General features: G+C 41.5%; 2 protein-coding genes across 15 annotated transcripts in view; both read right to left on the reverse strand.

The window, feature by feature from the left end:
- The window catches only part of F5 (coagulation factor V), a 70,741-nt gene extending 63,074 nt beyond the window's left edge, over positions 1-7,667 (reverse strand). The window contains 2 exon segments of the mRNA XM_025877791.2: positions 4,581-4,663; positions 7,355-7,667. Of these exon segments, the coding sequence (XP_025733576.1) occupies positions 4,581-4,663; positions 7,355-7,512 (241 nt within the window). The 5' untranslated portion in view covers positions 7,513-7,667.
- Positions 7,668-9,756: 2,089 nt separating this feature from the next.
- The window catches only part of SELP (selectin P), a 43,393-nt gene continuing 37,587 nt past the window's right edge, over positions 9,757-15,562 (reverse strand). For 12 of the 14 annotated variants that reach the window (XM_073899982.1, XM_025877646.2, XM_025877640.2 and 9 more), the window contains 5 exons: positions 15,123-15,308; positions 14,239-14,358; positions 12,115-12,145; positions 11,013-11,068; positions 9,757-10,419 (listed from right to left, as the gene is read on the reverse strand). In XM_073899982.1, coding sequence (XP_073756083.1) covers positions 11,014-11,068; positions 12,115-12,145; positions 14,239-14,358; positions 15,123-15,308 — 392 coding nt within the window. In that variant the 3' untranslated portion in view covers positions 9,757-10,419; position 11,013. The remainder of the gene's footprint in view (positions 10,420-11,012; positions 11,069-12,114; positions 12,146-14,238; positions 14,359-15,122; positions 15,309-15,562) is intronic. The other 2 variants (XM_073899980.1, XM_025877638.2) reach the window with 1 other exon arrangement.

Raw genomic sequence — 15,562 nt, forward strand, 5'->3', positions numbered from 1 at the left:
GTGGAGGGCTGGGTGCACAAGGGTACCATTCTCTGAAATGAGGACACTGCAGGAGGGTCTTGTTTGGTAGATATGGTAGGCAGAATAATGGCCCCCCAGAGATGTCCAAATCTTATCTCCTGGGACCTGTGAATATGCTCCCTGGGATGGCCAAAGGGGCTCTGCAGGTGTGACTAAGGTAAGGATTTTGAAATGGGAAAGTTTCCTAATTATTATCCAGGAGGGCCCAATGTAATCAAGGGTCCTTATAAAGGGGATGCAGGAGAAGCTGAATTCAGAATTGGAAGACGCAACCCTGCTGGATTTGAAGAGGGAGGAAAGGGCCATGAACTCACAAATGCAGGCTGCTTCTAGTAACTGGAAAAGGCAAGGAGACAATTCTCCCCCAGAGGGGGAGAGCTCTGTCGCTTTGATTTTAACCCAGTGAAACTTATTTTGGACTTCTGACCTCAAGAACTATAAGATAATAAATTTGTGTTGTTCTAAGCTACTGTTTGCGGCAATTTGTTACCTATTGGCAATGGGAAAACAGGATCTCTGAGTCAGAAGCTCCCTTCCCCTACTTCTGTCTTTCTACCTGCAGTTTTCTTATTGCTTTCACTGAATTCCCAGTACTAGAGTTTATGCTGATCTTGTGCCTGAAGCTTTTTGTTTGCTTGTGTGTTAGCTTTACACAGGACTGTGGAGGTCACATTGTTCAATCCTCATTTTAGAGATACTTACAAAGCCTGGGATGTGGGGGCAGGGAGGATGGCTTGCTCAAGGTCAGTCAATCATTGGGTGGCGCTGCTGGGGTTAGAACTCAGGTCTCTGGACTCTTGAACCAAAGCTTTCTCTACCACCTTGCACAGAGCAGGTTCAGAACCACCTCCTTTCCTGAAATAGTTCCAATGTCTACACCGTTTTTGACTCCTGACCACATCTGCCTCCACTAGCTGACCTCTCTCTTCTGGCTGCTACCCTCAGTCCTAGCTCCTGATGGAAGCCCCCACTGGCTATTCCCACCTACTGGGAATGCCCAGGAGCCCAAAAGAGTGCTGACTATGTTGTCACAGTGTGCACTGCATTTTGTTGCCATGGTTGCCTTGCTCGGATGATTTGTTTGTTAGCATCACATGGCTACAAATGCCCAGTGCCCAGGATAAGTCTCCTAAGTTATTTAACCTAATAAGACCTCTTGCTGCAATGAATGGTCTGGAGTATTTATTTGCCTCCCTTTCTGTTTCTTCGGAATTAAGGCAAAACAAAGGGATGTTTTCATAAATGCAAACCAAATACTTCCCGCATGTGGGCAAACACATGCCTGAATGTTGCCTGAGCTGCTGGTTAGCTCCTCTGTCAGCCAGATGGCCTGGAACCCAGCCACTGAAGTGGGGGAAGGAGTCACCTATCTTGTGGCCCCAGGAAGGTAGCACAGCTTGTACCCAATTTCATGCAGTTTTGGAGTTGAAAAGGACAACATGAAGTCAGCTAATCAAATCCCCTGTGTTCAGGTGAATAATAAATTACAGAAAACAGGGAAGCCCATTGTTGCAGCTAGTTTAAAACCCCTTCAGGAGCAAACATTTCATAACCTTCCTTGAAAAAATTCAGAGTCAACACTAGCCATTTTAAAGCCCCAGGCAGGATTCCTGAAAATGAGCCCAGCACCTCCACCTGTCCGCATGTCTGCAAACCTCACTGGATGGACACCTTCAGATCCCCAGTTCTACAGCCTCGCCCCCACCCACAATTACAGTGACTTCTGGGCTTATGTGGCAGAAGTGTCACATGACTCATTCGTTCAGGGTTCAGCTAGAATGACACCTGCCAGATGGGCAGAGCAGGAAATAGGGGAAAGGTGCCAATGACCTAGGACCAGGCTGGGAATGGGGCAGGTCACATAGTCAATGGCAGTGTTTAAACTCGGAGCTTCATAGGCTTTACCTCAGATTTGCCTCACTGTATCAGCTACTACAGGGATACAAAGATGAATAAAACACTACCTTTGCCTTTCAGGGATTTATAGTTAAGTAACTTCAAGAATTCAGGAAGAAGCTGCCTAAAAATGGTGTTAAAATGCCTCAGAGTTCACATAAAACAAATGTGTTATGAAATACACAAGGGTCAACAGAAAGATGATGTTTTAAGTGCACAGGGCTTAAACATAAATTAATGATCAAGGTCTACTTCTTATTAATGAGGTTGAATCAGGAAATTTCTACAAAGCTAATCATCTCAAAGGATTTTTTAAAAAAGATTTTATTAATTTATTTGATAGAGAAAGAGCGCAAGCAGGGTAAGTAGCAGAGGGAAAGGGAGAAGCAGGCTCGCTGCTCAGCAGGACGATCCCAGGGCCCTGGGATCATGACCTGAGCCGAAGGCAGCCGCTTAACCGACTGAGCCACCCAGGCGCCCCATCTCAAAGGATTTTGATCACAGTACTCTCCTCTCCAAAAACTATCAGTGACTCCTTCCTGCTCAGAAGATAGTCTCCAGCTTGGCCCTGGCCTTTCTAACACTTATGGTACTCAGCACAGTGGCCTACAGGGTCCAGACATTCAAATTCAGTTAACTTGGCAAAAATCACACAGGTAAGGCTCTAAACACCTGTCCAATTCCTCTTTTTTTCCCAGGCCCAGTGAATATATTTCCCAGCTCATTTTCCCTTTACCCACCTACAGTTTAATTTAATTAAATATTTCTTAAGTGTCTGTTGTATATACTAAGCTTGGAGCCAGAGCTATGAAAACGAAGAGACTCTGTGACAGAGGACAGGAGATCAACCTTCTGTACACAACTACAAACGCAATTTTAGGAGTAATGTTATGGTCTGTTGCCTTGCCAGCCTCTGTGAAGGTAGTATCTCTTCTACCTCAAGCCAATTCAGCCCAAGCTTTGAATCGCATCACTTCCTAATTCTTCTGAGTCTGGCTCCAGCCATTATTCTCCCTCAGATGTTATTACCCTCCCCTTTTCTACTGGATATTTTAAGTTACTGTATTCTTGTTTGTAAAAGTCCAAAATATACTTAAGCCCCTCATTCCCTTCCAGAACTACCCTGTGTCTCCTCGCATGTGGAGCCAAGTTTCAGGAAAGAATTGTCTATAAGTTCCTCCTGCTCCCATTTTCCTCCTTCACATCCATTACCAAGGGAAGTGGCACTGGGGAAAGCAGTAAAGGGAGTTTCAAGAGGGAGATCACTAAATGTCCTCGCAATGTCAAGTAGGAAAAGAACTGGAAAGAAACCATTGGTTCTGGCATCTCAGAGTCATGGGTGCCCTTTTCTGAGAGTCATTTTAGTGGACTTATATTACAGAGGATTAGGGAGGAAACAATGTTAACAGAGAATGGAGTGGACGACTCATATAGAAACGGCACTGAAGGAAACGGCAGAGTCAAGGGGAGATTTTCTTCTAGATAAGGTTTGACCTGAACACAGTAGTGTTTTGTTTTATTGTTGTTCAGTTTTGACTGAAGGGAAGGCTCTAGCCAAAGGAAGACTGAAGATAAAGGGAGATCAGTGGAGGCAGGACAAAACAATTTGCACAGAGAGGTAGAAGGATGAGTGTGGGAAAGCTGACTGGTCTTCACTTGGTTAGTATGGAAGGATGAGTGAATTATTGACCAGGGGACCCAAGGGAAGAAGTTCTTTCTTAATGGCCTCTATCATTCCTGTGAAATATGGTACCATATTTAAGAACCCCCAAACCCATTCAAACTACTTTCTTTGATTAAAGAAGAGATGAGGAAATGGGAACCTGGGTGACTCAGTCTGTTAAGCATCTGACTTGAGCTCAGTCATGATCTCAGAGTCCTGGGATCAAGCCCCACATCAAGCCCCATATCAGGCTTCAGGTGGCTTTGAGCTCAGCAGGGAGTCTGCTTCTCCCTCTTCCTCTGCTCCTCTCCCTCACCCTCCCCATCCCCCCCTTATGCTCTCTCTCTCAAATAAACAAATAAAATCTTTAAAAAAAGATGAGGAAAAAGATTTTTCTTTGAAAATGACAGCTGTTGTATACCACACACTAAATAAAACAGGAGAAGAGATGGAAAAAACAGATGCCAAAGAACCAGCCATATATGGTTCCTTTGAATGAGTCTAGGGACCTGGATGGAAGCAACAGATCATTTGCTAGGGTTCATCTGCACTCAATAAACTAAACCATAAGCTCCAGGAAGGCAGGATGTGTGTTCTGCACTGTGGCATCCATAGTGTCTTCTTCAATACCCAGCCCATAGCAGGTGCTCAACAGTAGTTTGTTCAATGAATGAATAAAATTCAAACTCAAAAGTTTTGTTGAGCTTTTGGATCGGTGTTAAAAATAGCTGACTTCATGAGCATATCCCCTCATGGGCAAGAAGGGCCCTCTGGCTTAATGCTTTGCTGACACCGTTTTGAAATTCTCAAAAATATGAATCCCAGGCCCCACATTTTCATTTTTCACTGGGCCCCACAAATTATGCAGCCCGTACTGGTTAAAAACAACAAAAGCACACATTTCTAAAAAATGTCACCAAATAGATATTTTAGATATCCAAGAATATCAAATTATCATAGAGATTTATCTTTAAAATTAAATAGTGTACTTCAGGCTTACCTGAAATTTTGGATCGTGGTTTTTCTTTCTGAAAATATGGTTCATACTCTCTGTAGACAATTTTCTTAAAGGAAGGATTCGAACTAGAAATCAAATACAGAAATTAATTTGAAACTCATATATGACATCTACATCTCACATCACAAAACAAATGGATTTCTCATGTCCTCAGATATGTAGTAGGGATAAAAGTACTTTAATTGTATTTCAGAAATGCAAGGTTTTATAAATATGAATAATACTTGGGGTAAATAAAATAATTATTGATCTCTTCAAGAATATTCTGTTGTGGTAACTGTTCTTTCCCAAATTTAGTCTGCCTTATCTAATCCTGTTACTTAGAATCCGTTTTCTAAAAAAGAACCCAAGATCATTGTGTGAACCCAAACTTTATGCTTAGATTTTAAATGACTAAAAACATAACCAAATTTTTTATGAATAAATACATGGGCTATTTTTTTAACTGATGAATCATATACAGATTTAAATTACTGGGGAACATTATAAAGAACCATTGATTTGCTGGACCCTATTTCAGGTTGAGAAGTTGGAGATGACTAATGGAGTTAAAGCCCTGGGCATTTGTACTGAAAACAAACAAACCAAATGAAAAAGGCAAGTCTTGGAAAATCTAAGTCACTTGTCCAGAGGAGAAACAATGGATAAATGGCAGAACCAAGACTCAAAGAGGTGAAACCATTGTATTCATGGTAAAGAATTCACAGAAAGGGAGGCAGGGAGAGTGGGACCCTCGAACTCTAGAGGGGGAAAAATATATGTTTTTATTTTCAATATCTATTACCATATACCTGTAAGTGACTGAACAAGTTTCTTTAGGGAAGTTTCCAAAAACATTTACTTCAGACTTCAGACAAGAATAATAGATATATTCCACCTCTAAAAGGCATTTTCCTGCTAATATTAGATGAAGTAAGAGGAAAGATCTTTGCTTTGTGCTAAAATACATTTTGGCAAAGAATGCAGTGCTGTATGTTGATCTCCTTACAGTAAGTATCATTCAGCTGTAGGTGCAAGACACTTAGTACAAGTTCTTAGCTTGAGCAGCCAGATATACAGGTTAGATTTTTCACAAGAAAGTACCAGAGGAAAATGACATGATTTGAGATTCAAAAATATTGACGGTTGGTCTCGGTTGTCATTGTATGTTTTTGGCTCAATAATTGACACTAGAGGCATGACTCTTACCAGAATTCTAGAAACTCAACCACAGGATGGAGGGATCAGATCAGCAGACATGGTTCCCTTTGGACTCCCCCCCATGTGAGTCAGGCTTTTGCCCTCTGTGGTTCTGCTTCCAGTATTCTGCTTGTTATTTTTCAGAGTTAACTACAGAAGAAAGGACAAACTCGCAAGCATAAGCACAGAGTATCTCAGCAAAGAGCAAGCATGTTAATGTCTGCCCATGAGCAAGAGAAATTAATGTTGGAAAGCCTATGATTTTCTTTGGGGTTTTGGCAGTTCCCTAAAGGTGTGGATGTGATCTAGATCATCAACTCGAAAAGACAATATTTAAAATGATTTTTTTAAAAAAGGATTTCTTGCGGGCACCTGGGTGTCTCAGTCAGTTAAGTGTCTGCCTTCAGCTCAGGTCATGATCCCAGGGTCCTGGGATCAAGTCTCGCATCAGCTCCCTGCTCAGCGGGGTCTGCTTCTCCCTCTCCTTCTGCTGCTCCCCTTGCTTGTGTTCTCTCTCCCTCTCTCTCTATCTCAAATAAATAAGTAAAATATTTTAAAAACTTTTTAAAAAAGATTTCTTATTGTTACAAGACCAAGACAGTATATAATGCACTCCAAAATAACCCAGTTACAAAGCAATTCTTTAAGGGGTTTAATGTTATACACTACCTGACTCTTAAAATAATTACATTATTTCTTGGGAGATTGCTTTGGTTTTGTAATCATAAAAGAGGAACTTGTCTTTCACAATCATTTAAGCTGCGATGTTAAGTTAAAAAAAACTGAGTCACATTGAGAGGTTTACTAATAAAAAATATAAAAATATAACTAACTGGAAATAGTGAGTAGGTCATATAATTTGTTTAATTTCTGGGAAGTCTTATTTTTAGCCTTTCCATTAGGAAAAATAATTTGTAGTTCAAAATAAAGTTTTATTATTTAAGCCACCTTTTAGTTACATAGTGACCCTTCCAAACTAGCCAGAGTAGACTATATCCCAGGGACTAAAAATGTGAAAAAAATGAAGAGTCACATGAAGTGGAAGAAAAGGTAAAAGAACAAAAATGTTGCATGTTTATGGACTGATGATGGTTTGAAAGTCATTTGTAAGACTACAACAAAATTATGGCAATTTGGCAATTGGTATTGAACAATCTGCTTAAACAAAGGACGATGTGTACTGCTTTAATTTTAGAAGATGAAGTTATGTGGAGGACAGAATAAATAATATGTACAGAAGTTCTATAAAAATCCTAGGCTACTAAAACTCTGGAATGGGACTTTGCAGGAAGGGCTAATGAGGGGCTTAGTGCCTGGTGCTTTTGAATCAACCAATTTTTAAACCAACAATCAATCACACTAACAAAACTATATTAACAAATTCTTCAAACAGCGTCAAACGGAATATCTAACACTCTATTATTAGAAACAAAAATAGCAATTTTGTTTAAAAATGAGCGATAAGTTCTTTTTTTTTTTTTTTTTTTAAAGCCATGGAATTGCAAAAGGAAAGCTTCCTAAAAAGAAATAGTTTCTCTTCCCTAGAGAAGCCCACCGGGACACCAGACCTGCCTCACCTCAGACTGGTGGGCTCAGGGCGGTAGTTCCAGCTGATGCCCTGAGCAGCCACGTAGAACTGCCTTAGCCGCGCCGCTTCGGCCCCCCAGCTCCCCCAGCCTGCGCAGCTGGAGCCCAGGACCACCAGGACCCAGAGGCGCGGGCAGCCTGGGGCCATGGTTCCTTTCCTGCTCCCGGGACCGGGTCTGGCTCACGTCCGCCGCCGTCCGCGCTGCACGCCGCAGGGTTGCTCGGCGTCCCGGCTGCAACGCGCTCCGGGAGGCTGCGGGTGGCGGTGTCCTCCTTCCCTTCTGCTCCCGCGGGTGCCAAGGCTGCAGGAGCCTGGGGCGGTCATCCCCTCCTAGCGCCCTTCCAGGAAGGGGGTTGGCTAGGTCACCGCCCCCATGACAGGAGGTGCGAGGCAGAGCAAGCAGATTCGTGAATGTTTTACCGCAGGTGCAGAAAGGGCAGAGATCAGAGGCTCTCGCAGGAGGCGCAGTGCCCAGGGATTCGCGAGCCACAGGCAAAACTGTTCCTACGCTTGCACCTGCTGAGGCCACTGGGGCAGTAGCCCCTCACCATCCACCGTAAAAACAGCCAGGTCCAAGTTTACATTTGCCAGACCCTCACCTCATGCCTTTAACTGCATGTTTCCCTGTATCGGCGAAAGGGGACTATGCCGTGTTAGGGGCACAGAAACATTGTAATTTCAGGCGAGGAAGCAAGGGGATGAGTACCAGAACGGGGCCTGCAGGCCTGGACCACTTTACTGATTTCCACCCATGCACCGTTCTGTCTTGATGAGGGCCAGTGGCCACAAAGGCAGCAGAGCGGACTCAGTCCTACTTAGCAGCTTTGCTGGCCTGGGTAAGTGACTCAACCTCTTTAGAGCTCAGTTTTGACATCTGTACAAGAGGGTGATAAGAATCTTTTCCCAGATGCAACTGTCAGGAGGATAAAAGGCTATTGTGAGGTGTCTAATTCCTGGCAGTTGGAGCACAGAGCACATGTGTATTACTATGATTATGGTTTTCCTGCCTCAGGAGCCCCTTGTGTTTCTTGGAGGATCTGGCTGTTGCACACTGCCTTAAGATCTTATTTTGCTATTGATAGAATATCTGAGAATTACATTGTCTGAAACATCATTATGACTGTCCGAGATTCCCCTAATCTGATTCCTCCCAGCTTCTGGCTTTTTTTTTTTTAAGATTTTATTTATTTATTTGGCAGAGAGAGCGAGAGCACAAGCAGGGGAAGTGGCAGACAGAGGGAGAAGCAGGCTCCCTGCTGAGCAAGGAGCCCAATGTGGGGCTCGATCCCATGACCTGAGCCAAAGGCAGATGCTTAACCGGCTGAGCCACCAGGTGTCCTCCAAGCTTCTGTCTTAAAGACGGTTCATCTCAATAGATTTGATATGTTGTAATCTGGCATCTCACATGAGGTCTCCATGATGTCAGGCTCCTCCATACTTCACTCCTCCTACACACAGTCCTGTCTGCTCCTACGCTGATATTACTCTGTCAACTTAGAATATCCATCTCTCCCCCTTTGCTGAACTCTGTTTCAGTTCAGAGTCCTACCTATCTCCTTAATTCTGGACTCAAATGGACTTTTTCCATTTTATGAACTACAACACTATTCAAGTATGATACTCATATTGAGTGCCCTCTATTACTTTGTACGGGTATCTATTGTTTCCCCAATTAGATTATAAATTATTCAAGAGCAGAACAGTGCCTTACTCTTCTATATCTATAATAGCAGTAGTTGAAAGGTGACAAACCATCAGAATTCCCTGGGGGAAGCTTTTACAAATTGTAGATTCTGACTCAGACACAGGGCTGATAACCATTGTCCTTTACTACTCAGCCTAGCGATTGGCACAAGATAAGGAGAGATAAACAGTATATGAGAGAAACTTTTAAAAAGCCATGTGTCCTTAAATCCCAAATTTACTGCCAAAGTTCTTGCAAAATTGTTGTAACCCTTAGACTGTTTTTACAATTTTTATTTGCATATTTACCCATGTGTTATTCATTCTTCATGACATGTTTATTGTCTCACATTTCACAGAGACAAGACAACTGTATTGTTTGGCTCTTTTTTTTTTTTTTTTTTTTGCATCAGTTCCAGATAACTACTATGTAACTTTCAACAATCTACATATTAAACATGTGATTTAATAAATAACATCTGTTCTTCCTTATAGGGCATTCAGGTGATGAGGATTTTTTCTGCTTGTCTGATTTTCTGATTTTTTCTTCTTTGATTCTGTTGGGGGGGCAGTGATATGGTATATATTTGCTGACTGAATGAAGGGTCAAGTTGTAATTGGACATCAGTAACTGTGCATTACATTGATGGAAACAAAATGATGTACCCAGATCTTATTGAACAAAACATCAAATAATAGAGCATGGCATTTGGGAAGAATCTTTTTAATTGCACATTTGAATTTTGGTCTTGAGGTTCTTTTGGGGAGAGTGACCAGTGGAGGGAAGGTGTCATGTGCCTTCCTATCTTGATTCTTGGTCTTCTGCACTCTCTGGTGCCATCCAGAGGCCTCTCTGGAGGCCTTGCAGCCGAGGGTATAATAGGCTTCATAGACAGCAAGCACTGGAGACCCCGGAAGATCTTACAGAAATTCCCTCAAGTCACAGACACCACCTGCCTTCCAACAAAGTAGAGTATGCCTTCCTCCAATCCAAAAATAAAGAAACATTTTTATTTTTCCACAGTCTGGTCTTCTGGTAAGTCAGATGCTTCAGTCTCTGCTTAATTAGTCTTTCAAGAAGGGACAGCTGGGCAAAGCCCACAGACCACTGCAGACATTCAGTCCTGGCTTCTGAGGCTTAAGGAAGAGGTGGAGCAGGAAGGGGTTGTGGGTGGAGAGTTTGGGCTTGTGACACAATCTTTCTGCTCTCATTCAGAACTAATCTACAGGAAACCCCATGTCCTTTTTTAACAAGTATTTCCAGAAAACTGCAGCAAATATGCTACAGTAGAAGTCAAGTCTGGCAGGAAGGCTGATGTTCAAAAATAGGATCCCATGGAGGTTGAGTGAGGAGACCAGCAGGACAGGTTTCTGAAAATGAGACAAAAGAAATGAAAATAATTATATTTTCTTTAAAAGCAAGCAAGCCAGCTAGCTCTCAGCATATCTGTCCCCTGAGGATCAACATAATCTCTTTCTAGATCCAGATATTCTGCCATCTAGGGAGAATACTCAACTACTCACTGAGCTTTGGAGAAGAGAGAAAGCATAAGATTATTTTTGTTTTCTCAGCGAGTCACATAGGGGACTGGCTTCATAAAAGACTATAACATTTTTTCAGTAGTATGACTTCTGGTTATCAAGCAAGACCATGGTGTTGTTAACACCTCCAAGCAGCCATTAATGGGAATGTCATACATCCTGAAATAAGTTATATCTTATTAGAACATTTCTAGCCCGGAGGAAATGGAAATCCTCATATAAACTTACTTTCTATTGTCACTCTACTGACATATCTTGTCCCCTGCTACCAACACAATTTCCTTCAAGGCTTAAAAACTTAATACATGCTTAAAATTTAACTCATGACCATATAATGAAACATCAAGATTTAATATTTGTTCTCTTTCCCCTACTGTTCTATTTCCTTCAGAAATATCTGAAGTTGCCTATAAGCAACTTACCTTAAGGGCTTGGGTCAAATGCAGCATTTGTAAAAACTCCGTATGTTCCTAGGTGGCTAAAGAACAGATATACAAAGATGATTTGCCATATAGTGCTTGGTCCTTGACCACAGTCCAGCACATACTTCCTGCAGAGACCGTGCATTACCACCCCACCCTGAAATTCTGCTTTAAAAGGGATACAAAAATAAATGCCTAAGAGACTTTTGAGATCCCACTTAGCTGCTCTGGGTAATCTGCACTGCACTTAAACCCACACAAAGTTATTGTTGATGCTCTAGGTACCTGAATACCTGCTATGCCTCTTCTTAGTGAGAAGAAATCCTTAGAAAATACCCAGTCTTGATATTTGATCATCTGGCAACAGTTTCCCCCAAAGAATGGTAGTACTGCCCCCTATGGGTGTTTTTTAATTTTCATAGTGATCAAGAATTCTACTGACATTTAGTGGGAAAGGGCCAGGGATGCTGGATATCCCAATAGGCACAGGACACAAAAGAATTATCCTAGACTCAATACAATTTTAGAATAACTACTCAGTATTCCTATAGGTGAATAATCCCTGAGCCTTGCATTTAACTGCTTTAAATATAAATAATATAATTTTTGCATCTTTTAGAATACAACTGCCACGTGAGTTGAGGGAAGATTATGACAGGTTTTTCCAACCCTTTACCAGAGCCATTCATCATTTAAAAAAAATCAGGTTGGTGTTGGCAATGCCGCTGATCCTGTTTGAGCCACTGATACAGTAATCCTGACTGTTGGTCTTTGTGGTTGTGAACCAAAAGGTGCAAGCCTCTAATGACCTCATAGCATCCACTAGAGTAGTGCCTCAGCTTTAGCATTTTATTTCTATTATATATCACTTTCCCTTTTATTTCTCTTTTACTTTATAATTAGAGCCCTTACTGATTTTTAAGAATACTATGTGTGGTTAGTATATGTTATCTGTGTATTTTACTTTAGAATTAGTAAAGGGGACATTGCAAAAGATTTGTTGCAGAAAGGGGGCATTATGTATAATCATTCTGACATATTACAGTGAATTAAAAAGTCAAACTAGACAAATTTATTTAATTAAGAAACATGTCTGTCTTACCTTTGAGGGTTCAAGGGGCTTTCCCCATCATCTGGAATAAACAAGAAGACACAAATGATCAGTTGAAAAGAAACAAAAAAAACTAGTAGAAGGAGAAAGGTCATCAGTAGTAGGAGTTATTGGGGAAAGTTGGTGTACTGATTTTCAGATGGGTTCATTGTTAGGAGTATATTGAGAACAAGCTCTCTCTGAGAGGTAGAACCTGTGTTAAGTTAAATTAAACATTTGACAGTATGTAATCCAGAGTCTTCTCATCTTTCTTCTCTTCTCATTCAGTGACAACCTCTTCTTTTTCCTCTGGTCCCTGCTTTCAACGTCTTGGCTATTTTTGGTTGTTGTTGATATTCAGATCATTGGTTCTTGAAACCCATTACTTTGGCACTCAAGGCCCCCTATCATTGCAACCTGTGTCACACTCCCCCAGCCACTAATTGGGCAAGTTAATCACATAAACAAATCCATACCAACATAACAAGGGCTGTTTTCCTTCTCTGGTAACATAGGTGACCAGGGCCTCCTATCTTAATCCAAACAATGGACACCGAGAGTGGAAACTTTAAATATGGCAGCAGGCTTGTCAATCATCCCATGGATAGATAAAAGGAGAAAATCATCTCATGGCTCAATAAATTTAGAAAATATTAGATCAAATGAAGATGAACAAGTATATTTATTACAGGGCATTATTGAGCCTTCAAAGTGATAATGAATGTGCATTTTGAATTTGCAGGACATGTACGCAACATTTTCCTATTATTTGACCACAGAATCTTAGAATATCTCTGATAAAGGTTAAAATCACCTTTGGACAGGTTAAGGAAAAATTCCCCATTCTCACAAATGAGTATTTATTATTAAAGATATTGGAGGATGGGTGGCTGCTCATCCCTCTTCATGGTCTGGAGAGTTCTCTAGCAATGTCTCAAAACTGAAGAACGATCTTGGGGGAAATGCAGGAATAGTGTGATTCCTACATGGTTATGGAGAGTAGGGTCTAGGTGGTTAGGAGCTCTTGCCTCTGCCTTCTGGATTTGGTTAAATAAACACAAATGTTACACGGAAGGATGGTTGTAGCTCTTTAGTTTTTAAGAAGAGTGTTATGCTTTGTCCTTTGTCCTACTAACCCATTCATAAGAGAGTATATGAAGGAATTTTAGAAAGCCAGCCTCAATATAATGGTGGCTCTGTGAATGGAGAGAGCTTAAAACTATGAAACAAGTAGTTCTGCACTTGAGCAGTTAAGAATGGGTGCTGAAAGTCCTCAGATCCACGAGAACTCCATCAGGTATAACAGCCATTCTCAGTTACCTGTATTGGAACATTTGAGCCTTCCCGACCCCTCAGATGCCCCTAGTTACTTTCCATGAGAAATGATGAAGAGACACATTAGCTATGAAAAGAGGTTTCTGAGCTCATGACTGAGCATCTGGAGCAGAAAGAGAAACACTGTTTTAACCCTTAAGAGATGGTTCCCTTCTTATTCTCTTAGGCCAGAGCTCCTTTTTTGATGAACAATCTGGTAAACACAGCTCCCTTATGGAGGGCCTTCCTCCATTAGGTCATGTTCCTGCTTCAGTACTGCATTAGTTCCACACATTTTGAGAGAACGTACAGATGTCCTGGTGTATCACACCAGGTCATGACTAAGCAGCTGCTCTTCACACCTCTAGCTTCATTTCTCGTGTCCTCCAGAAGCACTTGATTTTTGATTCAGAAGCACTAACTACCTAACACCATTGATCAATAAATGATCATCACATAAGAGAATGATGAAGGAGAAGAGCATGACACTTTCCAGTGAATCCTGGTGATAACTACATTTACGTAGACCAGAGGTCCCCAAATGCCAATGCCCCAACTGGCCTCATCAGAATTTGGAGGGGAGGGTTTTGAGGAATTCAGATTTCCACGCCAATCTCAGATTTCCAGGCCAATCCCCCTATACGAGGATCTGTACTTTTATAAAGATGATTCTGATGGGCAGTCAGCTCTCAAGATGACTTCTCTTGGGCTTGTTTTCTTTAAAGACAAATGTTTTCAAACATGAACTACTGACATTGTAGCTTCACGGCCCTTTCCCAAATGACAAGAAAGAAGAAAAGGAGAAGACTCTTTCCTATTTACCTTTTTGTCTGAAGCGCTTTCTTAGCAGAGCCAGCAATGTCCCACACGTCACCAAACCTATTGTAGAAGCCACTGCTCCACCAAAGTAAGTCAGGGCTTGCTGGATTGTCAAGGGCCCTGCTGCAAAACAAACACACATGCAGGGTGTAAGAAGTGTTTTGTGCAAAAGGCCATCATTCTTCCAGAAGAGTCCCAAGGATTGTGAGATGTGAGATCATGCAGGATCATCAAAGGTCCTGGCAGGGGTGACAACCTGGCAGGAGAGATCTGGAAGCCATAAAACTACAGCAACAGCATGGGAAGAAGGGCCTGATTTTATTCCTAATGCTTAAATATCAAACACAGTGCCCAAAGGTGTCAGGGGAAGGACTTAATAAAGTAAATAAAATGATTGAAGAAGTGGAAGTTTAAGCAAATAATGGTTAATTTTTGGGGAGACCAATCAAAGATTCAGTTATACAACAAAATGTAGTCATGACAAGCTATAGAGAAAACAATGAAAAGTAAAAGGAAGGTGGATGAAATAAACCTTACAAAGAAATGAAGCTTAATTTAAAAAGATCTATGTGTTTTTAGAGGTATGTGGTAAACAAAATTCTTCTGAGATAATAAATTAGGAATCTGCATGAAATAACCTCCAGTTAAAAATGTTCTCCTTTGACACATCTGAACTCTGATAAAGGAGGGGTGATTGCCTACACAGAGTCACTGAATTTAATTCCCACTGCTCTGTGGAAGGCAAGGATTTATCATGAAACATTTATTAACGCAGGGGAAACCCAGTGATGGAAAGCGAGACCACTGTCAGAAATACACAAAAAAGAAACACTGATTTTGTTACGTTCCTTATCAAAGTGACTTCCTAGCCCATATGGAAAATATACCTTGGCAGGCTGGCATGGGAGTTGACCACTGGCCGTTCTCTTGGCATGCTGTTCTTGCTGAACCATTAAGTAACTGGCCCTCTGGACAATGGAAGCTACAGGTTGATCCATAGCTGAAATTTCCCCAGGGGTTGGAGCAGTTCATCATACCTGGCTCAATAACATGCAGCTCAGAACATTTGACCGCTGCAGAAAAAAAGAATGCAGGAAAAACAGACATGTAGAATGAAGGTAACAGAGATTATGGTTTCATTTGTAACCTGGTTAGCATTGCCAGCAGATGAGGTAGAATGTAAAACATCAGAAAGGAGATGAGCCACTTCTGACATTCACACCAGCTCCTCCAACATTGCACATACTACGATGTCCATTCAGAGAACGTTAGCAAAGAACTAGGAGGGGCACAGAGCAGCATTCAATAGATACCTACTAATGGCTTG

The sequence above is a fragment of the Callorhinus ursinus genome, unplaced genomic scaffold (assembly GCF_003265705.2).
Source record: "Callorhinus ursinus isolate GAN/ISIS: 27379988/994484 unplaced genomic scaffold, GSC_fseal_2.0 scaffold13, whole genome shotgun sequence".
Classification (NCBI taxonomy): Eukaryota; Metazoa; Chordata; class Mammalia; order Carnivora; family Otariidae; genus Callorhinus; species Callorhinus ursinus.